Source organism: Lagopus muta, chromosome 3 (genome assembly GCF_023343835.1).
Source record: "Lagopus muta isolate bLagMut1 chromosome 3, bLagMut1 primary, whole genome shotgun sequence".
Classification (NCBI taxonomy): Eukaryota; Metazoa; Chordata; class Aves; order Galliformes; family Phasianidae; genus Lagopus; species Lagopus muta.
Genome location: NC_064435.1, coordinates 84072786 through 84097436, shown reverse-complemented (window position 1 = coordinate 84097436; position 24651 = coordinate 84072786). Strand labels below are relative to the sequence as shown.

Sequence of the window (24651 nt, the reverse complement as noted above, 5' to 3'; positions counted from 1 at the left end):
TACAGAGTAGCAGAAAGGGAGCCAAGAGTTTCCCTTTCTATCTTTCTTCAATGACTGCATTGCACTTACTGCTATATTATCACCTATAAAATGTCTACCTAGACAGAATTTTCATCTCATGCTTTGCTCTGATTTTAATTTGGCAGCTATTACGTTATACAAGATTTATATACTGAATGACACGCCAGATTTGAAAATTGTAAATCGACATCAATAATCAGTGTGTCATAAACCCATGCAAGAAACACACTGTTAATTCCCTTTGTATTAAAGAACTTCATTCTTTCACCATCATTTTGAAAGACTGTCTTCAGATCAACAGCCACAGTGAAAGAGCTTCAGGGCTCGTTAGATCCTGAAAGGCTCCAAGTTAGCAAGAGGACTGAGCCAAACATGGTATACCAGGCAGCTTGCTCTAGTTAGCAGCAGCATCTCCAAGGAGCTTCACCCTCGGTTTGCAAGCTGAAAGACGACTCTTGCTGCCTGCTCTGCCATCTCTACCTGCAGTGCTCAGATCAAACCAAGTTTCACTGCGCTACTGCCTGTAACACTGGGATTGTTTCCAGACATTCACTGTCTTTACTCAAAATTGTTAAAACCATTTCATCATAACACATGCACCTCACACAAATTTGTTTACCAGCATCCTATCTTTCTTCAAAAAGACTCCGTTCTTGCTGCTGATAGACTTAACCTGACAGACAAACCCAACATCCCAAAGTAAGTGGTTGGCTGCTGACACTGAAAACAAAAGACATTTTTAGTTGCCTGTTTTCTAATCTGAATCTGTCCACCCTCAACATCTAATTAATTATTAGACACCCCTTTGCTTTTTGGTACCGGTGGCAGAATATCAAACCTCATCTTTCACAAACTAAACAGACTTAGCCTCTTTCACCTCTCTTTAGACAGCACGGTTCAACCTATGCTCATGCTCTGTTCTCCGTCCATCTGTCAATATCCCTTTAAAATGTGTAAACACCAAAAGCAGACTTGGTATTTCAATATTGACGTGGTGCACATGGAAATATCACCTCCTTGACCTTTACTCAACAAGACAGTAGCATTTGCTTTCAGGTGTACTGTATCACAAAGGGAACGCGTGTTTAGCTGATTGCCCATCATAACAACGGGCCTGGCTAAGTCACTGGTTTGCAGAACACTGTCTGTATAGTATGACTAAAAGCACACTTATAGTCTGAAAGTACCTTGAATTTGACCGGCAGTTTAAATGCACATTGTTTCTATGAGATGAGTTTGTCAGACAAAGCAGTTTTGTCCTTGACGCTGTCCTAAAATCACTTTATCACTGGTTGCATCATCATGATCTTTGCCTAATGAAATACAGTATTTGTTCTCATGCCAAAAACCAAGGGACTGAGCAGCTCTGAGCCAAGGACTGAGACTTTTGGTGCATCTGTCAAAAGTGTCCTTTCTGAATGATTCCCCCTTTGCAATCTCTTTAGCACTTTTGACTATCTGCCAGATTGCAATTCAATTAATGTCTTGAATTCATCTTCTATATTTCTTGCCTTGTTGTGACTCCAAATATCATCTGGAACAAAATACTTGCTTTATAGAAATTCATATAGAAATGTGTATTTAAGTAAATATAAAAACCATTACCATTATCAAATAAACAGGTGACAACTTACAAAAAGCACATTGATTTTTGACATGATACACTTTTCAAAAACTATATTGATCACCATTAATTTTGTTATCTTCTTTTAACCCCTATATATCACCTATCCTGCATTTTACCAAAGAATTTATCAGCTTATCTCATGCTCTTCAACCATTTGAGTCGCTCCTTCCATCCTTCTTTATTTGACTCAGCTGGCTGCTATTGGCTTCAACATCTTGATGCCTGACCTTATTATTGCTGTCTGAACTATGATGGATATAAAAGTTTGGTAAACAGGCACGAAGTAGAGATCTCAGCAGTAGGAATTTCTGCAGTTTTGTCTTGGCCGTTCTGACTTCCTCTACATACTGTCCTCTCACTGGGGCTAGAAATAAAATTTCTACTCAGAAGCAAAAGCAGAGTTGCTGAAAGCAAACGAACAAAAAACTGTTAGTAGAAAATCTGGTCAAAACACTGAAAACTTTCACCCTTGCCTTTCATTTGGTTGGGGAAGGAAGCTGATGCAGGAGGTGTACAAAGACTTGACTCCTTACATCAAGATCTTATTGTATTTCCTTGAAGAGACGCAGCTCCAGGACAACCTGTCCATTGCATAAACTGGGAAGACACAGCCACCAAAGGTGGCAGGAGTGGACAACAGACCTTTGGGACATGTCAGCTTGTACTTGTTGCATCTCTGAGAGCTGTCCCAAGGTAATACCTTGGGTTTGCCCAGCTCATGCTATTTAAAGAAGGAATAGAGCTGAGTTAAGTTGGGACTGAGTGCCTGCGTGAAGTGATAGTGCATGATGTGAATGTTCCAGGAAGATGGATTAGTGGAGACCAGGATCCCAAATTCCAGGCTGGAGCCAGCTGCTGTTTCTAGTTACACAGACAGCAATGCAAAGCCATCTATCAATTCACATGCAGGTTAGTACTGCTACCTCACACTGACTCAGTGCTAAATTCCTGCAATGGGAACTCAGGTGACCTCCCAAACCCAGATGGAAGGTTTTAAGAACTGAATTATTACCCGCATACCACAGGAGAGTAACCGATACGCTGAAGTGTCTTTGACTAATGTATTTTGTCTAACTTTTCATCTGCTCCAAAACTGTGTCCAATTTATCACTTCTGACAAGAAATAGGATAGCTTGTGTGGCAAGCTTTACCAGTTAAAGCCGAAAGCAGTTTGTACAACATTATTGCCACCTGTATCAGAGAAGGAATAACCACTACTCCTCACACCATCTTTAAAGGGTAAAAATGGATGGCTAGAAATCTATATGCACGTTTGTGGAAAGCATGAGGCAGGGAAAATGCTGGCAAGAGCTATGCTATAAGCACATCTGTGCTCAGAGAACAGACATTCACTATTTAAGGAATGGCTCCCTGATGCTCAGCTTTGAAAGTGGAACAAATATTTAGTACTGGCTCTGAATTCTCCAGCTTTTGAGCTTAAAGAAACATGAAGGAGTCTTTGCAGCGCTGGAGCCATTCCACACAGATTTGCTCACTTGGCTTAGCTTACAGGGCTACTCTGTGATGGCCAGCCTTCAAGAGGTGGTCCTTAGCTGCTGGAGTTAAGCCAGCACAGACTCAGTGTTTCTGTAGACCTGCTAGCACTTGGTTTAAGTGTTATTTTTCTTACTGAGGGCAGTAGTTAGGGAACTAGGTAAGAGTTAAGGACTTCCTGGAATCATGCAGGAGGCACTAAGAATTGTGAAAGAGGATGATCAAGGGACTTCCAAGAGGTCTTTGCACAAAGCCTCGGTCTCCACCCTACCTTCTTCCTCCTTGTCAGCAACATGCTTCCTCTCCCACAACCCGCCCTGGTGCTTTCTCTTGAATGAACTTGCTCCCTCCCAGCAGGAAGGGCAATAACAGAGCAGAGAAAACTTGTACAGGGCTAAATGGTCAGGCAAAGCACATCCCTCAAATAACAGTAGGCATGCTGACCTGCCTCAAGGCACCTCTCTGGTCAGCTTGTTTCAATTACAGAAAGGGTGAGAACCACTCTCTGAAGAGTTAGAGAAAGCATGAGAGCATCACTATGGAAAGCTTCTCTCAGCTCAGCCTGTGCTGTGTTCCCAGTGCAAATCCTTTGAGATGCTCTCAGCGGTCCTACCATCATGTGCACATCTCTGACACACCTCCAAAAGTTTAATCTGGAAATTTAAGAGCTTCAGTGCTGAACAAACAAATAGTAATCAAAAACAAAACAGAACTAGCCCATGCTTTTAGGAATAGATTTGCTCAGGCTCTGTTCACAGTAAGCCCTATGCTATGGGACTGTCCTCATTAACTGCTGGCACTCAAAACAAAAGCAGCAGAATTTGCGGGGTGGTGATAAGAACAGGAAGGATAAAACAGTGAAGGAAGAAAGCAGGAGAATAAAGCACCAAAGCAGAGAGAAAGGAGAGCTCTTGAAATCCTGCAGGAGGTGGGAGCGCAGAGGAGTTCAACCACTTTTCTCTCCCAACAACAAATTCTCACTGCTGAGATCTCATCAGGATTACTAAAATCTCCTCTCCCACTGGTGCCTTCAGACCACCTAGCATTGCTGAGCATAAAGAGCAAGCAGGTGGAGATTTCAATCCCACTTGGTGACCCTAAATCAATGGAAAGCCCTAGAATGTCCTATGTCTGCTACAAGATCTCAAAGATGCACCAACCTACTAACATGCACATTCTATCCTTCACATCTACCATCCCACAGCCTTCACATATCCAGATCCCTCTGATCAGAGCCACCATCCATTCCTCTAAAGAATGCTTTCTGGAAAGGATCATCAAGAAGGCAGAAATTCATATCACGCAGAAAAGGCCTCTGCTTTGAGTAATTCCATGGGAGGGCTGACTGGGTCAGATTTCCTTCCCTCCTTGGAAAACATTTTTAAGATTATCTGTTGTTAAAGAAAGTTTTTCTACTGAGTCCATTATAAACTGGGCTAGATGCATATAGGGGAATAATAGGGCTGCATACTATATAGGAGAAATATTTGAGGTTTCAAAAGAATGAGTCTGAAGAAAAAAAGAATGCAAAAATAAAGAAATCTGAGAAAAACATAACCCTTTTCCCCTACACTGTATTATTTAAGTTTGGAGTATAACAAAGTTTTTTTTAATTGTTTCAGGGTTCTTTATAATAAGGTCAAGCATCAAAACAAAAGTAATTGTGGCCATTGTTTTTCCACTCAAAAATATCTCCTTCCAAATTCAGAAAAAATTTACAACTAGTAAGTCCCTGGAAAAAAAAATAATCAATTCTTGTTGAAAGGATTAATTTGAGACAAAGTAGGATTTTTTGTTTACTACAAAAGTGATTTGGAGAAAGTCACCTCCAAGCAACTTCTCTAACAAAGCTGTCAAACGCCTTGTGTTGTCTCCCAGGGAAACTGTTCAGTAAACTGAAACCTCCTGGTATTGCAAAAGCAGGAAGGCACTCATCTGACCTCCACAGCTTCCACACTTAGAAAAGCACGCTTAGAAAAGCAGTGTCACCAGAAAATGACTTGCACTACTGTTCCAAATGCAGAATCTTTTTCTCTGTCATCTGTCCAACAAAGAAAAAAAAAAGTGTTTATATACAACTGTGAGTTTATCACCGTTGGCAAACTAAAGCAGAAGTACTGAGACCGCCTTCTTTGCCCATGCACACATGTCAGAGCACTGCCAGGGCCACTGGGTCACAAATCCCAATCTCATCCAGTGTAAATCACTTAGCACATTTGAAAAATGCACTGTGTGGAGAAGGGCAACTTCTCATCCTCGCTCCCAAGGCTTGCACCTGCTGTTAGGTTCCCTGGCAGACTTCTCCCAGCTTCTCTCCTGTAAGCCCTGTCCAATTCCACAGCAAATGGCCACAGGACAGGAAGGAGAAGGTGGGGTCAGAAGCCAGGTCCCACTTGTCAGGCATGTCAGTAACCAGGAAGCCAGACTGCATGTTGCATTACCTTGTGAGGACATAAAGGAAGAGGCTGAGATTATTGTGCTTTCCAACAGCCCTTTTGCTAAGTCTAGTGCTTGTGGCATAACAGCTCTGAGATGCACAAGCTACCAACTCCTCTGCCTTCCTTTTGCTTCTCTTGTCAGGCTGTCTGTCTGCACATACGAAGGAAGAGCTGGCACAGGTAGTGGATTCACTCCTCCTAAGGCAGGTGGTCCCTGCAGAAGTAGGGGACTGATCCAGGGAAAGACTGGGAAGCAGTGTTTCAGGTTCATTTCTCATTTGTTCCATGTAAGGGCAATCACACGTTTATACAGGCGCAGCCAGGGTGGCTGATAAGGCAACACACTGTCACCTCTTCTTTTATCTCCTGCTAACATTTTTCCTTTAAAATTGGTCTCAGATGCAACTGCACACATTATTGCCTCCAGTGACAGACCTCTGGAAAATGGGAGCCATAGCTCTCCACAGTGCTCCAGTAGGTGACATTTTCATATTTGCAGTAAAGACATGACCTTCAACATCTGCCCAGATTAATTTTCTGCAACCAAACTGCAGTGAAGCAGGTTTATTTGGACCCATGAACTACAGTGCATCAATTTCACATTAACTGCTGTTCTAATCAAGACCGAATGGCTCAGAGCAATATACACAACAGCTCTTGTTCCCATTCTTGAAATTAGATGGCCATGCATGGCCCTACATATCTGAGGCAAGATGGAGGAGCAGAAAACCAGGCACTGCACAGGGCATACCACTGGAGAGAGCCCCTAGCACCACATTCTGCCTTGTACCGACATAAACATGACAAACATTCAATGACCCAGCAAGGGAAATACACTTTGGAATCCCAGACCCCAAGCTGAACTGGTACAAGCCCTGGGCCCAATCTGTGCAGCAATTAGTGCTCTCACAAGCTGAATTCCCCTGGAACTGGTCCATGTCAAGGCCAGGTGTCAGTTCCTCATACCATCTCCCATGGGCGGCACACTCTGCAGCAGAGCTGCTGAAGCACGAAGCTCTCAAAAGCTGTTTCTGTATGTGAGAAAACCAAATACCACCATTACCTGCTTGCACCATTTGGCTGCAGCATGCTGTCTGGTGCTCACCTCCCCGTCTGTGCCATGAGCTCATCCTCCTCCCAAGCCACAGCATTCCAAGCGAGCCTCTCGTGCTGCAGCACAGGAGTTTCTGTAAACAAATGGTTTTCATTACTGGTCAAGATTAAAGAAAATAGTTTACAGAACTTTTTTTTTTTTCCAAATCATATATGTATACAACTATATGTCAGAAGCTTGTTGAGCTTTGAAAGCTTTTGCTGCCAAATGGCGTGCTCTTCTTTTGTTAGCAAACAGCACGTACACATTTCTACTTGGATGACTGTAACTGGTATACTGGTGAGATGTTTATTGAGGGATGTAACTTGCTGTGATTGGTGGACTGAAAACTAAACCAACAAAAACAAAAACTCACATGCCAATGAATGGCTTAGGACATTACAAGTAGTGTTTTCATGTTTATCCCAGTGCTGAAAGCAATTATCCTTTGGCAAATCGTCAGCAGGAAGAATTCTGACTATTTGATAGCACTGCAGTAAGCCAGGGGAAAACAAACTAGAAAGGGAATGAATTGATCCTCCTGAAGCAGAATTGGATGGGTGCTGAGAGGAAGGCATGTCCAAGATAATCTCTTACTATCACATGCACGTCTCGCAACACAGAAATGGATGAGGAGTTATTTATAGGGCTTCAAATGAAGAGCTGACAACTGGCACTTAACTGTGCACACTTAAGTATGCATCTTCTTAAGTAACTCCTGCCTTTTACAAGCACATTTGGTTTCAATAAGAGCTTATAGTTGGGATTTTGTTTTTTCTTTTCGAACACAAGTCTGAACTAGTCCTTTTGTCTGCAGTTACAGCCCTGACAGCTGAAACCACAATTTACTTCATCAGTGGTCATTCATCTCATGAGACTGGGCACTAAAAATCTACCATCACCTTGGACAGAAGTCCCCTCCACTAATGTTTAAGCACTTCAACCTCTTAATATCACATGGAAAATCATTTGTGGCAGCTGGGAGAAACAGAACCAGGAGCGAGTGGCTGAAGGCAGCTACTCCACTGTCACACACGGTGTTTGAATGATGGAGTTTGCTGGCTAAGGCCCTTACCCACCTCAGCCATGGCATACATTTTTACACAGAGCAGGGGTAGCAAACATCCTGGCCACTGAAGTCCAAACTGGTTTACTCAATTTGAGATTTAGAGACTTAAATCTTCGATTGCCTACTTGGTCCAAAAGGTCCAGTTTGGTAAAGGGCTAGAGCTGTTACTCACATGTTTGCATAAGGCAAAACTGGAGGAGCTTGTGGTTTTTGCCCTCCAGAATGAGCTTTTTCTTCTTGATGCATATGTGCCCTAATGCTCAAGACCAGTGCAAATCACTGCTTACACTGAGAATCATTCAGGGTTCCCAGCTCACCTCTTGCAGTAGAGGGAACACAGGCATCAACAGTAAGGAGGGCAAGTGATGAGATCAGTCACTGTCCTGCTGACTCACAGTTTTTATATCCCTCTACATCTCTAAGTTCGTGCTCCTTCTCCTAGGAATTTCATATCTAGACGACTGTGCACCCAAGCATCTTACAACCAAACTATTTAATTAGATTATTTGTCCTCCTCCCTCAAATCCAAGTGACATTTACAACTTCTAATTCAAAGAGCAGACGCATCATTGCCGAAAACAAAATACAAGTTGCAGTGAGCTTTCAATTAGAACTGTAGAAATGTGCCTTACCACCATCATCTAATCATCATTTCAAATCCCTGAGAGGAATTGCAAGCCTTTCCTCACACTCTAAGTGGAATAAATTTAAATGTTTGGTGCCTGTCGTGCCTTATCTCCAAAAAGCTTGTTCATAATGCTTATCTCAAGGAGGAAATGTCACATATTTGGCTTCAAAGCTGGTGCAAAGAAGAAAGCTCACAATCTGTAATCTTTTTTTCTGCCCTTGGTATGGGATAGAGCAAGTGTGAACTAGTGTATGATGAGGCAAAAGACACAGTCACAGCTGTGGGCTATGTTTACATAGGCAGCAGAAGCTTCTGACGATGATTTTCTGATCATTACTGCCATCATCAAGTGATTCCATCCTGTGTACAAGTATAGTGCTCGCACTAGCTGGAGCACCATTCTCCTATAGACTATCCAAGTAGAGCCCTGTTGGTGCCTGAAGCTGCTCTCTGGTTACGTGCCAACTTCTATAGCTCATTTATTGCCAAATGTGAAAATATTTATTGCAGGACCAAGCTGGCCCTGCTCAGTTGAGCCCATGTGCTAATGCAGGAGTGGGCTGACATCTGTCTGCCCACTGGCAGAACCCAGGGGTCTCCTGGCACACATGGGATGAGTGGCTCCAGGAGCTGTTACCTCCCCCAGGCTCTGCTTTGCCACCCATGGCTAAATCTTCACTTACATCAGAACACGAGGGCTCCTGCTAATACATGCAAATCCAACACAGAGCCAAAGCTTTATTTCTCTTTAGCTTTTAACTTTTCTGCTTATTTTACTTTAACATTAACTCACGTCTGCTGTTCCTTAGGTTCTTTATGACCTCTTACAGCTCACAACTTACCTCCTTCTAACCCATGGCACTGCTAAAGGCTTGGTGGGTGGCAAATGTCCCATCCGCAGTGCTGCAGATAACACGAGGCTGCAAATTTTTCTACAAGATTTGTGTGGTAATTATCCCTAGGCAGCTCAATTCAGCAGAATATAGTTGGAACCCAAGTGATGAGACATGCCTCCAGCTTTTGCACTGCCACCCAAAGTGATGTGTCTGAGTGTGGTCATGGCCCAGCACATACTGAGCTCTGATTGCTGAACTACTCAATCCCAATCAGACTCTCTAAAATTGCTCACTATTTGCAAATATGTTGAGAGAGGCCCAAAGCAACAGCTCACATCAGAAGGTTTCAAGCAATGGCATGGTACAGCAGCTTATTTCAGAGCCTGCATCTGTTTGTTCTAATTGCCTGTGTTATAATGTGGGCTGTTCTGTAACAGACAGCAAAGATGCTGCCAAATGCTGCCAATATGCAAGCCAGCTTCTCTGCTGAGCACCAAACTAGCAGTACTTAGCAACAGCTTGCTCTGGGAGCTCACAGCATGGCCTGGGATCTGCATGCTACTTGCAGAGCATCAGCAATACTTACTGCACTGCAAGGCATGTGGGACAAGCCTGAAGTGCACATATGTATCTGACTTGGAAACACGAACTTCATGCTTCTAAGCAGAAGACTCAGAAAATGAATATTCAGTTTCCTCTCCTCACCTTGGGCATAGTAGTTCCCACCAGAACTAAGCACCATGCATCAGCAGTTCACATGCTGCCAGCTGCTTCTTTGAGATTGAATGAGATGAAATAACACAAGCAGCCACCAAAACTGCTTTTCTGCTTTGAAGAAGTGATGTTTCGGTGACAGGTCTTGTTGACCCAGCTATATTGTCTGCTATCACACATGCTGCTTGGAGCAGATAACAAATGATATCAAGAAGCACCAGTCTGCTTGCTTGCAGCTCTTGGGAATACAAAGGTAGCCCAGGTCCCTCCCACCTCAGATCTCTAAGCTTGGACACAATTTGATTGAAGAAGAAGAACCACTACACATGGGGTTAAGAATAGTATATACATTTTGAGTGTATGTGTATATAGGTATGTATGTACACAAACACACACTCCAGACCTTCTCTGGCACATCTCACTCCAGCACTCGGGGCACCAAAAATGGTTACAGCTTAAAAGAACATTTTAGTTACAAAGTCAAGTAGCCTGAATTAAGTCTGTACAAACAGCCTTTATACCTGAATTTCTTAGCTTTAGCCTTCACCCACGTGCATTTCATCACTTCTTTTCTCCACACAAATCCACTGCCTCATTCACTGCCAGTAAATTAAGTATTAGTCAGGGGTTTTACTCTAATAAATCTCAAATGGCCCTGCTGTATTTGTTGCAGAAGTCATAACACGCTGCTGACATAGTGAATGCAGCTAGTGGAAAGAAAAATCACAGCCTTCTGTTTAAAAAAAATCAAAAAGTTCCCATAACTTCAGAATGCACCTGAAAGCACTGCAGTTCCCACAAAACGCTTATCGCCTGATTTAACCCTAAGCTTCACAAACAGATCACTTCATCTTCCACCAATTCCAATGAATTACACTGAACATTTTTTTGCTTACTTTGCTGAAATAGCAAGCATGAACAACAGCAATAAAAAGAGGAGGCTCAAATGAGATGCTTGTAGGCAAGCAAACCAATTCCTGCCCTGAACAATGCTGAATGAATTTCACCCCTCTCTGCTCCTTGTAGAACACAGCCTCTCCTCCCTAGAGAGATGAACGTGGTGCGGGCACCTGCATAACAGCACCATCAGGTAGCCATACAGAAAAGTAACCATGCAACTCAGGGCTGAAGAAAGCAGACTGCACAAAGTGAGGCCTGAGACCACGCAGCATGAAATGGAAACACAAAGGGTGCGACTATAGAAGAAGTAGCAGGGAGAAAAGCTTTTATTGTTTAAGTGATTGGACCTCAAATAAAGGTCATACAGATCACCTCAACTTTGGCATCAGTTTTTTAACAAGCACTATCAGTACCATCAATATCTCCAACCAAACCTTAATAGGATGCCTCTAACTTCACTTTCCAAATACTCTAGAATACACTGGAATAACAGATTTCTACTTGTGAAATGGACTTCTGAAAGGAATGCTTGCACCATTCTACTTGAGCCAATTGAAGAACCCATAGCAAAGCAAGATCCTTCACACTCCTATGGAAAGTGAGGTAGTTTACAGAGCAAGGACACGTGGCCCAGACTGCTCCTCCAGGCCCCGAAGGGGAACGACCTTTGGAGTAATGCTCAACCACTCATCTTCCAGCCTGCTAAGCAGACTGTAAGACATTTATGGCTTAAGTGGGGTGGTTCAAGCGCCCCTTTCCCTACTTACAGTTCAGAAGCAACTATCAGGCGAGGTTGGTTTCATGTGACAACAGGAGTGGCCCTCATCTGATGAGCAGAGACCAATCACAGGATCTGTGCCTGCAGTTTGACCCCAAGAACATCCACCTACCTGCTCAAAGTCTGGTACAAACATTTTCCAGCCCGAAGAACCAGGCACTGTAGAGCAACTGCCTGCTGCTCTACAGCTGCCATAACAATTTGAGTGTGTTTCTATAACTTAAGCACACTTTTTCCATGATTGTTGCAGCCTTTCAGCTTCCTTCCATGCACCTTCTGAACAGTGAAGCCAATTCATCAAGGTTGACAAGTCAGCCACCTACCCCTGCTCTTCTCCAAGTTCACTCAGCTCTCTTCATATTTATGTACTAACACTTTCCTCTCCATGTAAGCATCTGACCACCACGACTCCTCTGACCAGCTCCTCCTTGAGCAGAGCAAGTTGGATGGGTCTTTCCAGCTAAAAACTTGGTTCCTAGTACCACCCCTGATTTTTTGCCAGGCTTAGTGCAAGTCATTTCACATTCCAATAGCAGTGCTTGCTCTCACTGTTGCCTGTTCAGGTTGCAAGGATTGCGTCCTTCAGCAAATGAAAGGGGAATTCAACATCAAGAATAAATAACCTGTTTTGAAGCAGTGACATAGAGCGCCTGTTCATTATGCAGCAAAAGGAGGAAAATGCCTTACAGCAGATCTGGACAGCATGTGGGTTGCACCTTATTTTCTTTCCTCACTGCTAGGACAGGGCACAAAATAAAAACACGCAGTATGTAGAACAGCAGTCAGCCCTTTCAGTACAATGTTGTCCTTCAGAGGAGAGGGGATTAAGACTTTATGTTTGCTTTTCTTCCTTAAACACAGCCGACAAGGATCTCTTTAGTATTTTTATTTTAAGAAGGATTTTAATTGCATTTGTCTTTCCATCATCTTTACTACCACAATTTACTCTGGTAAGCCACACACATCACAGAAGGATCATTTTGCTCCTAGTATCGTTTGGCAAAACAAACATATAGCCAAACTGTATGCCTCAGAGTGGACTAAAGGAGTGAACTTACTAATTGAAATGCACGGCAATAATCCCAACATGTTAATTTGATTTTGTTCTTTAACTCCACTCCATGTTGGATGAGGGGTGAGAAACTGAGTTCAACATGCTGAACATGTTTCAGAAGCCAGGGGACAGAGGGAACAAACAAACCAGCCACCCTGCAGGCGGCTGCTACTAACATAGAAAAATATGCTATCTTTTTCTTCCTTGAGAAGTGCTGCTTCTGCACTTGAGACCCAGACAGATGGGAAAAATCCTTGCCAAGACATCCGTTTTCCTCATTTGCTGGGAACAGAGAAAGGCGACTGCTGTGCAACCTTTACTGGCAGTCTCGCAGTCAGCTTACTCAGCGCCATTATTTGTCTGCTTTGTATGGGAGGGGGAGGTGTCAGCAGCACTGTTTTAAGACGGTGATCATTTCTACCTCATTCTGAGCTTCTGTCCTCCATAGGTTTTGGACAAGGCATTTGCATTCTCTAGAAAAATGATGGAGTGGTCACACAGAACTCCTGGGTTCTCTGTACACTACAGAGGATAGTGGAAGGTCGGGAGCCACTGCCGCATCTTAGAGATTTCAACAATTCAAGAGAAATGGTCGTTTGTGATGATCATCTTTCTGCATTTTGAAGTGATGAACGCTACTGAGAGCTTCAAAAATAAAGACACAAAAAGTAAATGCACTCCGTTTCCAAAGTTTCCTTCTGTCTGACTCCCTGGAAAAAGGAGAAGATCCCAAAGCTGCAGCTCCCGCAGCCCTACCGTAAGCCCATCTAAAACTTCACTCCCTGCACACATGGCAGAAGCCCTCTTAGCTCAGAATTTTCCCATAGCTACTTGCTGACAACTCCTATGCTTCCTTCTCGTGCAGCCAAGGTCTCTCTGGAAAAGTATGCATCTCAGAACATTTTCATTGAGGAACCGGTTGTCAGCAGGCAGTCACCTCAGCATCTGAAAGCGCGGTAGCAGCTCGCGTGTTCCCCATCAGAATAAGGACAGGGCCCCAACAGTGTGACGTTTGGGTAATTTGAGACAACAGGCAGGTTTGAAAAACAAACCAAAATGACCTCTGAAAGTGTGATCGGTCAGTTAAATTCAGATTAATGATCTGCAGCATAGAGATCAGCCTTCGCTTTATGTTTGCATAATCCAAATGGTGGTCTGGCTCCTAGGCATTGTCTCAATTAAAAACAACAACAAAGCAACAGAAATATTAAATGAAAGCAAGCTATTAAAACCCATAAAAAGTAAATGGAAAGTCATTTTCCTCCTTGGTTCATCTCTGTTTCATTGAAATTTTCTTTCACAGGGAAAAAAAGAAAAAGGCACTTGGGTCTGTGAAGAAGTATTTGGAACAAGGAAATCCTGGAATTGAAAGAGAAATGGAACAATTGGGAAAAGCAAGAACCAGATGGTTTACTACAACACTGGATTTCCTATAGAGATAGCTATCAACGATGCACAAAGCTCCTATGTTTCTTTGATTAACATACCGTAGGTGGAGGCCAAACACGTTGGATAATGGTAAGTTTCACTTTCTACAAAGTCAAAAGCCATTTTAATAGAAGTGTAACTGCTTTTCTATTCATGGAGTTCAACAAAAAAATGCTTTCTTTCTTGAGACTGACTGAACACCCGCATTGTTTAGAAGTCAGGCCGGGCTTTCATCATAAGGTTTGGTTGCAACCGCATGGGCAGGCAGCAGTGCTGTAAGCCTTGGTAGTAAGAACAGCTCTACAGCTCTACTGAGCACGTTGCTCTTCTATCAACCCTGTGTGCAGATATGTAGGCACGTCTTTGCATTACCACACACCCGCTCTTTTGAAGCCTAGATAGCCCCTGAGGCAAGAGCCCTGTGCAGAACAAAGCACATGTCAGCACTCACTCCCATTCTGTAATAAACACTTTATCAGTAATGAGACTAAATTGGAGCTCAACAACAAGCTTAACTTTGCTCCTCAGTTTTCACCCCCTAAAGAACAAGCTTCGGAGCTACATCATTACACAGGCAATAGAAAAGATAAGGAAGCGTGCTTATGATGTAATTAAGTAAATAATGCCAACTTCCCAATAGCCCACTCCTTCTAATTATCCTGGAGTCTTCTTATCTTGCATGCACCACTTGAGCATTTAAGATGCTGCCAAAATGCCTGTCGCCACTAGAACAAGGTAGCAAGTAGAAACCTTACAGCAGAAACCTGAAGACAGGCCTGCATGCCTTGGATCCAGCACTGTGTTCAGCCCCTAAGCTATCTTAAAGGAAAACCACAGCACAATTTCGAAAAGGTGAAATAAATTAAAGAAGTAGTCAGAATCAGAGATTTCACAGGCAACATAAAAGAATATTTCACTTGCTACTGCTTTGAAAAAAGTAAGTGCTTTCCAACATTCAAAATCAAACAGCCCCAATTGGAGGTTGTTTTCTGGCTTGGTCTGTTAGGAGGCAGAAGGGATCTTTTTCTGGGGAGCCCTTAAGATTTGAAATTCAGCCTGAAATTCTTCATAATTTTAGTGGATCTTTTAACCAAAGACCTTCTTCAGAAACCACACTAGTTCAAGGTTTACTTCTTGTCCTTCACCAATTTTAATTTTCCCTCTTCTTTCGCTCTTCCCTCTGTAAATGAAAGTCGTGGGTCTTTACACTTCTTTAAAAGAAGACAAGTGCATAAATAATCACCAGAAATGTACCTCACAAAAGTCACAGCAGTTATACAATTAAACATTTTCTCCTTCTCGTTATGTGTTTTATTGAGGAATAAATCAGGAGTGGAAGGCAGTTCCGTGCAGATAGGAATTTTACAGGGGGTGCAGATCCCCCTGGGCTCATTGGGAAAATGAGAAACATACCCATAGATGATGCATCTCCTCAGGTGCAAGATTCACTAGAGCTAGAGAGCACTCCGTCTAGACTGAGATTTAACTTATTTAAATCAAGCAAAACAGAACTGCACTGGATGCAGTCGCATAAAATATTTCTGTGCTGGATTAAGGAGGATTTTACAAAACCCAGTGACACTGAAGAAACTGCAGGCAGAATGGAATATTGCCAAATCACAGGAGCTGAAAGGTAGCAAGTAACTCCCTAAGTTCAGGGAGGTTTCAGCTGGACTCACTTTATTCCTTCCATTCAGCAGAAATTTTCCCTCTTCCCTAGCTGGAACTGATCTGCAGGCTCAGACATCCTGCAAACAAGTTATATTCAAATCAAACACCTCCTCCTCTACTTCCACAAGCTGCAGCACACAGCATCAATATTTCACCTTTCTTGGCCTTCCTTCTGCTGTCCTATTCTGCCAGCACAATACATTTTCTGAAGCACAGGACTTGAAACATGTGTAAGGTTTCTACAGCACCCTGCCAGCTCCCACATTGTGTAGAAAAAGAAAACAGAAACAACCAACCTGCATTCTATTTCATTTAAAGTTTTTGATTTTTAACTCAGCCCCCACTGTTTTTATCTGCTTCTGCAATTCAAGATAATACAGCTAAGCACCCTGGTCCATGCAGACAGATGGCAGGGCATGACAACATGCCTTTCCAGAGGACATCCTCCACAAGTGTCAGGTTTTTGACGTGCATCTCCTGATGCTTTGTCCTACAGCCACCTGAGCTGCTCTGCACTGCCTGCCCAGTGAACTGTTTAGCCCCTCAGCTCCTGCATGAGATCTGTGGCTTCCAGTTGAATAGATACACCCTGACTAATTACGAGGGTTTCCAAACAATAGCTAATCTCAGGTCAGCATCATCATCAGGTTTTGAGTCAGGTTGCAGTAGCATTGTCTGGACAGAGATAGGCAAAGGCCCCTTGAAAAGAGGGGGATGGAAATAAAGATTAATAACTGTCTTAAAGCCTACAAAGACTGGGAGGGCTGGAACAAGTCCACATAAAGAGGGTGAGAGCTGACAAGAGAGCACAGTACTTTCAGCCATCTGTTTTCTTTTGTACTTTAAAGGTGCAGTAAAATGTATTTATACCCAGGTCCTCAGTTTACAAGGAAAGCAGCTGCCTTACAGGCTTGAAAAGTGGCCTCAGCTGAGCAGCAGCTCTCCCAGCCTGGATTTTGGGGATTACACCTCTCTCCATGAATAATACTTTCATTCATGGGGGCCAAAGTTTTCCATCTCTAGCCTCTACTGCCAGTTAACATGGATCGTTTGTGTTCCCCTCCACTGAAAGTTAGCAAAATAAGGTCTGAAGTAGCAACTGCCTGAAACACACCTCGTGACAGGAACATTGTGTTCCAAGTTTTAGGTGATTAAAATTACCATGGAGAAATTTGGGATTTGTGTCCAGTGAAGCAGCATGGAAAACAGAGCATCTCCTAACAGATCTTGAGGAAAAATACCAAGTGCTTTGATTTTCTTACAAAATACAAACTTCTAAGTAGTTTGAACAAAGCAACTCAGCAGTGCACGTTGGGCACCCGTGGTTTGTCTAAAGAAATGCTTCAAGGAAGGCTCTGGGAGCAGCTCCTGCATTTGCTGTTCTTCAGTGCAGAAGTCATGTCAGATTCATCCTCAGAAGGTGCTGACAGACAAGAGTGAGGAAAAAGCCTCAGCCTGCTCTGCTTTGTGCCTTTGCCCAAGCCAGCAGCTCCCAGACCCCAGGTGGCTCAGGTCTCTCTTTCCCAGTACAACACTGCACATGTTGGGTGCATCTCAAGCTCCTGGGGAGCAACGAGAACAGGAGATGCAGATGAAGAAGCTGTCATTGTGATCCCTGATCAAACAGAGAAAGTATCAGCAACTAACAAGGCCAAGGACAGAAGGGAGAACCAGGGACACAACTGCTGTGATCGCCAACCATTGAGTAACTGGGGTGTTAAGGGTTAGGCTGCTCCAGCTGCACTGACTGCTCATACAGTCATTACTAGTGCCTCACACAACTAAAGACAGCCTCTGCTCAGTGTTTTACTGCTGTGTAGAGTTGCTCACTAGGATTCACAAATGCAGCAGCTACAACACTTTTGTCACAGCCAAAGTAGAACATTTTTATAGCAGTAAGGGGCCATTTTACATAAAACACACTCGAAATGCATAATCAGTGCTAATATTCTGTTGGAGGAGGGGGAATCCAGAATAGCAAACTGAATACAGGTAAATACAAAGAATCTGCCGGAAGCAATTAGCAGGGAATAGGATGAAAGGCAAAAACAGAACAAAACAGCCCCCCTTTCTTTCACAGTTCCTCTAGATTAATTCAAGCCAGAAACACATTTTCATAAGAAAGACCAACCTGTAACACCTCCAATAAAGAATGAAACTAAGATAAATGCAGTAAGGTAAGCCACCTGCATCCCTTATGCATGCAGGAGCAGGTCTATTCAGGTGAGCAGGGCCAGCCACAACACCTGCAGGGCAGGCTCAAGCTGCACGTAAATATTTGCCTTTCAAAACAAAAATAAATGTAAGGCTTCGGGTTTCCGAAAATGAGCATAAATATTTTCTTCTAGGAATTCTTGTTTTGTTGTTTTTTTTTTTAAACTAACAAAAAGCACATTAGAAGTGAAGTAGCTCTCTGAAAATACCTTTACAATTTATTTACTTTAATCTTAAAACAAGGGTATCTATCAGCTACTGAAGTCCCATGAATAAACACATTTCTTAGCAGCAGCGCTAGAATGCCATTAAAGAGCACAGATCCACCAAACCTGTATACAAACATTAATAGCTTTGTTTTCCTGCTCATTTTCCAGAATACTTTTATAAGGAGTCTTATTTAATTTTATTCCTCCCCTCTCATTCATGAGATTTCCTTATGCTTACTATTACTTATTTGGCATAACATTCTGCTTTAAGAGACCAGCCAAGCCCTGTTTGCATATGGGGCATAGACTTTCCACTTAAGTAGAGCAGGGCTTTGGAGTTTGTAGATGCCACACAAACTAAGGGTGGCATCTACAGACAGGGTGAATAACCTTAAGCTCAGAAAAGTTGAGAGGGGGGTACTTACATATCCCTTTTTGTGAGCCAAATCAAAAGTATATCATCGCCTTTTCACAGCTTTTGTATTGGACCTCGATCCCCACATTACATTTTGAAGCTATCTCTGCTTCAAAACTTAGAAACATCTTGACTATGTGCAGCTGGGTTGTTATATGGGGCTGCAGTGCCACTAGCAGCTGTACCCTAAGCCCACGTAAGGGGAGAAAGGAAAAATTAAAGGCAAGTTGCCCCAGGCTCTCTGCTGAAGAGCTCAAAGGCAGCCCAGGCTTCAACTCCTCCTTGTCCACGAGTTGACACCAAAGCTATTTGCCACCGGTTTAAAGAGTTCCTTCACTAAGTTGCAGATCTTACCTCACTGATGGGAGCTCAGTGCATTGGTCCAGACTGGGCAGCAGAGGCACATGCCCCTCCATCACAGAAGCAAAGGTCAACGGCCATAACCCAATGGGTCCCACCTGCCTGCCCAGAGCTACACCATCCTTAGCAGTTGCAAACACCTAGAAAAAAAGTAGTGACTACATCCTCCATGATAACGAAGCATTCAGGAACAGCCACTGTTTATTTAAAGACCTAATAAGAGGTGACTGTGGCTATTTTCTACTTAAAATCATTAGTTAAACAGCAATTGGTTGCAGATGGAGAACAGTCATTGTGCTGTATTACCAGTGACTTGCTTCCTGGAATTTAAGGGCAGATACAGATCTGCAGATCTGCTCCCTCAAGCTGCAGGCACTGCAAGGTGTGGCGGCACTCGGTGTTTACAAGCAGTTATCACTTCTCATCTTGGGCTTTTTCAAATCCCGGGCATGTCAGCAAGACTTAAAAGACTTGTGGAGAGAGCACGAGAGCAGCTTGGTTTGTCTGCTATCAATCAAGGACTGCTGACATGTTTTAACTATCACTTAGTAGAAAAGCTACCCACTACTGGCAGTGGATATTTGATGATTCTCAACTGCTTTCAAAAGAAGACCTCAGCAACACTGAACAGACTGACAGCAAGGCATCTAGAGGGACATTTTATGTTTCAAGTCTCCCAAGCAAAACACAAAAGGGTGCTCAAAACAGAACAACAGATTTGGTGGGTATTGCCACTCACCCTTCACTGCCAGGACAGACCTGGAGATGCAAGCTCAGTCTGTCAGGCCTATCTTTCTGCCTTAATACCAAGACGCGTGCAAGATCGCCCCAAACTTTCATCTGGTGCCTATTAAAAATGAGACCAAGCTAACTGAAACAAGAAGCGGCTGTTCTACCAAGCAAACATCTTCAGAAACCTTTTCTGGCTCCCAGAACATTGTGGGCCACAGAACAAAACTCCGCTGCTGAACCATTCTCTGCAACCACTCTCTCAGATCTGCCATCTGATTCCACAGCCCTCTAATCTTTTCCCTTTGGTTCCAAGCAAGAGGTGTCCTCCCAGCTCAAGGGCCCAGGTTGCCACGCTGCAAAGTATTCCAAGCTTACAATGATATCTGCAAATGACAGTGCTTGTAGAGCCTCCTAGGAACCCAATTTTCTGCCTTTAACTGTATGGTATATATACAGCTATTGTAAGAAAGTACTGGTAGATCTTTCACCCAGTGTGTTTTCACCCTCTGACAGAGCTTCTCTATGCAGCGCAGCAGCTGGAGCACACAGGAATCACTGTACTTCTTTCAAAACCTAGTCCAGAGTTTTCCATCAAAACCAGCTGCCCAACTCAGTCACAAATAACCCATCAGTTTCTCCAGAGGGAAAGTTTGTTCCTAACCTCCACCTAGGAATGGCCCACATTACCACCAGGGCAGATAAACCCATTGATAGCTCCTCTTTTTAGGATCCCCAGGCACCCTGTGACCAGTTGCTCACCCTGACCCTTGCCATCTTTCCCACCATCAGCCCTCGGGTCATTCAGAATGCTGGTGATAGCAAAAGTGCATTTTCCTGTTTGTTTGTTTTCTTTCCCTCAAATAGAAGATTCAGGGAAAATATTTTGATACCAGTTGCAGAAGACTTCATTTAGTAGCATGCATAGCAGCTGATATAGTTAGTGCCTGGTAAGGATTGCAATATTTTAACTACACAGTCTCATAGTGTGAACTCTCCCCAGCATCATTTGAGATCCAAATACTGATCAAATTTGCAACAGGTAACGTGCAGGATATAGCAAACTCAGCAAGATCACCCTGATTTTACATTCACATAGCTCTTTTCTATCAAATACCATGATAAATATTGAGTGTTATAATTGGAAATTTTTTCTTGTGTTAATTGTTCTGTATTATTTCTGAGTAGTAAACAGCATAAATTAATTCTCAGTTGTCAATAACAAGGAATATATCTGATGCTACAACCCCACACCTCGGTAATGTTAATACATACATTAGCACTGCCTCCAGTGTGAGCAGTACAGTGGTATGGCAATTGCCAACTTGTTCAATAGCATTGTGATCAACTTGTTGATTCAGATTGCAGGAGAGAGACTTACCTTTAAGCAGCAGAACTGCTGGCAGCACATTGTGTATGAGTGCTGTTTTGTGCAATATTATCTGCAAGCTTTTAGTTTAGATTCACTTTCCCCCAAAAAAGCAAGGCTAGACTTTCCTAAGGGTGAAATTTTACTGTAGATTTCTGTGACTTAAAACTTCATAATAAAATTCCATCTTTAAAAGAAGCAGCTGCAAATACAGTAAGATTAATGCATTAATCATCTGATGGAATAGCACACCCTGGGAAAAAAGCTAATTAAGAGGGATTTGCAGAAGGTCATCTAGGATTACCTTACACTGAGAGCAGAGGCAAGACAGCTGGGTTATCAGTGTTCTTTGAAAGTTCTAATTAAGATTCCAGAAAATAGAAATTATACCAAGAAACTGAGTCATCCAACTTCATCTACACTAGAAATACACTCTACATCAGTTCTGCAAGCACTTGCAGCTTTAGGAAACTTGGAAGAGCAAAGCGTGGCTCTCTTCTCCCTATAACATAAATTAAGCTCCTGTAAAATACAAGTGCAGTGACTTCTGCTTACAACAGCAGTGAATGGAATACAGACTGATAAGAGAAGGCAGCAAAGTAGTGCTGATAATACCAGCAGAAGCATCTGATATGCTGGATTTGTTTCCCAGTAATTTTTTTTTTTTCTCCATGAAATTACAGAGCTGAAATCCCAGCTCTGTCCTTCTAACAGCAGAAGGGATGCATTTAGCCAAAAACACACACTCTCAAGTTCTTGAAGTCTTCAAAGGGGAACCAGAGAATGAGTACCTCCATCTCCTTTAACACAACTCTCCATTTGGAGATGCTGCTTTACTTCAGACACAGGTGATACAGACCCTGCAGCTGAGGGGAGCTGTGTTCTCTCACTTTGCATCTATCACTGGACCTCCCATCTTGGTGCTATAACATGGGCTTAGATTATATTTTGAATTGCTGAAGGATGATGATGATGATGATGAGAGAAGGTCATCAGCCTTGAAGTTCAGGTCTGGGTCTGACACAGTTCCACATCTGTTCAGAGAATGGGGATCACGAGGATGGAATGAGGTTTTGGTTTTGCTGTGGTCCATCGCATAGAAAGCAATCAGCTACAAAACTAAACTCTGGAACCACCTCTGAATTTGTTTAGGTTCATGGCCTTGGCTTGGGCCTATTTATGGCAACAACTGCAAAAGAAAGTGAGAGAGAGAGAAAGAGAAGATAAAATAATTGCTTAAGTTCCAGTAGCTCCTGGGGAAAAAAAAATGCTTTTGACCTTTATTATCTGCTAAATTCTACCTCTAACCTTTTACTCCATTTCTTGCTTTTAAAATACTGTTGCTGACACAATGGAGTCCAAAGAAAAAATAGACTCTGGAAAATGTGTGAGACTCTGGGGAGACAGTTATTTACTGGCAGTTTCACAACCCCTGCACTTCTAATGAAATTTCATTTGTCAAATTCAGTGCAAGTTGGTGACAAGCCAATCCTATTCTGCATGCCTTTTAGCTCAGAAACGTCCTTTGGTCTCCCACTCCTAAGTAGTGCCTTTATTTCATTTGAGAAGCCTCATGAGGAAAAAGAACAACTGGAGCTTGTAATTAAAAAGCCAGTCTCAACCTCTCATGGATGCAACTTCTTACTTTAGCACGGATACAGAGGTGAAATTTTGAAACAGCATTAACATCATGCATACTAAAGCATCTTCCTCACCAACACTACTTCAAAAACAAATACATTTAGCTGCTGCCAAAAAGAAAAAGCACAACTGTTGATTTCCGGTGGACTCACCATTGTCTGGAATGAGGAGCATCCCTCCAACGAGGGATGAAAGCTTTCAGAGGAAGGAATGGATCTCACCTCTCACTCAAGTTCTTTAATGTAAGGCTTGGTTTGTGTAAACAGCCTGCATTGCATTCCAGTGGCAGGTAGGACAGTTTGGCTATTTGGCTTCTCCCAGTTCAAACGCTTCTTCAACCCCGTTGAAACATTTTGTGTGTCCAGGACTTAAGGTACAGTTGCCAGCAAAAGCAGACAGTTTATTTGGTTTTAATGGAAAAGAGAATTCAAACAAGTTAAACTGATCTAACTTCCCTCATTGTTAGGAAAATACAAGAAAAAAAATAATGATTTATTTTAGACAGCTTGAATAGCTGGAGACAGAGTTGAAATACGGCAAGGAAATTGCCACCCTAAACAAGTTCCTTTGAGCAATTTGATGATGTATTTTTTTTCTGCCTGAGTTATGAATCCTTGGAATGTATATACACCAAGGATCAGCCTGGTAATTTGCACAAACAGCTCTTCCTGAGGTCACAACAACTCTCTGCATGCTAGAACAGAAAAAAAAAAAGAACATAATACAGAGAACTACAGCAGTGTGATTTGGCTGGGGCAGGCTGCCTGACTTTGTAAATGGATACGAGCAGTTCTGTTCTCTCCAATGGCCCAAAAGCATATTTGTCCTACAACCAACCTATGTGTGCCGTTCCACACACCAGCTGAGACTCTAAGTGTCCACCTGCCCTTCACTTAAACTTGAGAAAGAACTATTCTAGACTCCCTGCATTTTCATGGAAGCATTACTGCTGTGGCATCCAACACATCGGGTGGCTGAGGCTGCACATCAGGTGATGTGACTGTCCTCTGTTGTAGAACTCAGCCCGAGATACTGAACATCCTTCTCTCACTCAGCTCAAAGCTGCTTGGTGCCTAACACACACTAACACAGATCCTACAGCAGGCTTCATCATAAACCCCCCCCCCCAAACCCATGCTCAGGAGGAGACTATGAGTACTCAGCCTCCCTTCTATCAAAAGGCACAAAGCTTATTTCTGGGACACAGGAAGAGCAAGGTGGGCAGGCACTCTGTGTCAAACTTAATCCACTACTGCTACAAATCAATTCAGCATTGTAGCTAATTTGAGCTTAATCTTCGAAAATTAGGGCTTAAAGCAACCTTGTGATTGCCTAGAGGCAGGGCAGATATCCCTAGACTAAGTCCAGTAGTTGTTAATCTCCATGCTCTGGAAAGCATACAAGAAAGTAGTCTCTATCTGCACTCAGATACCTGCTTCAGTACTTTAAACTCCTAGACTTTTTTCCTTAAAGCCAGCTAACTAGTATTTGCTTCAAATATAGCTGCTTTCTTCCTCTCCTATCACATGAAAAACATTAACTTGATCTAGAAATAGTGAAATGTAAAGTCAAAGTTAAAACTTCCCATTGAAGCCAGTAGTTAGCAGACAATGCTGTAGAGTGCAAGAAATGGGAATCACTAAAAAACAAAACAAAAACCAACACATCAACTGGCCTCCATCTGGAGCTGAGGATGTGGCAGTATTTTGTTTATTTTCAAGGGAGAGGTTAAGCAGTCACTCAAGGGTGTGTAGGAAAAGCCTGGGGCTGGAGATTACCATGTAGCTTTCTAATTAGTCTGGAATGAAAATAGGTCTAAATCCATTGGGTATACAAAATATGTTTGCATACTTAGTAATTGATTGTAATTATGGTTCTCTATAACAAGGGTAAATGCCTAGCTGTTACTCTGTAACCAAAGGCAAATGGGTAGTGTATTTGTTATACTTAAGCTGACAAAACT

General features: G+C 42.7%; 2 protein-coding genes across 4 annotated transcripts in view; one reads left to right on the top strand and one right to left on the bottom strand.

Annotated features, from left to right (window-relative positions):
• Window positions 1-24651, bottom strand: part of TMEM170B (transmembrane protein 170B) — a 151708-nt gene that overhangs the window by 71387 nt on the left and 55670 nt on the right. For both annotated transcript variants that reach the window (XM_048940776.1, XM_048940774.1), the window contains exon 2: window positions 6644-6767. In XM_048940776.1, coding sequence (XP_048796733.1) covers window positions 6644-6731 — 88 coding nt within the window. In that variant the 5' untranslated portion in view covers window positions 6732-6767. The remainder of the gene's footprint in view (window positions 1-6643; window positions 6768-24651) is intronic.
• The window catches only part of NEDD9 (neural precursor cell expressed, developmentally down-regulated 9), an 84505-nt gene that overhangs the window by 5299 nt on the left and 54555 nt on the right, over window positions 1-24651 (top strand). The window contains exons 1-2 of one of the 2 annotated variants that reach the window (XM_048940769.1): window positions 12365-13409; window positions 13956-14170. In XM_048940769.1, the coding sequence (XP_048796726.1) occupies window positions 14168-14170 (3 nt within the window). In that variant the 5' untranslated portion in view covers window positions 12365-13409; window positions 13956-14167. Of the gene's footprint in view, window positions 1-12364; window positions 13410-13955; window positions 14171-24651 lie in introns of those variants that run through there. The other variant, XM_048940770.1, reaches the window with a different exon arrangement.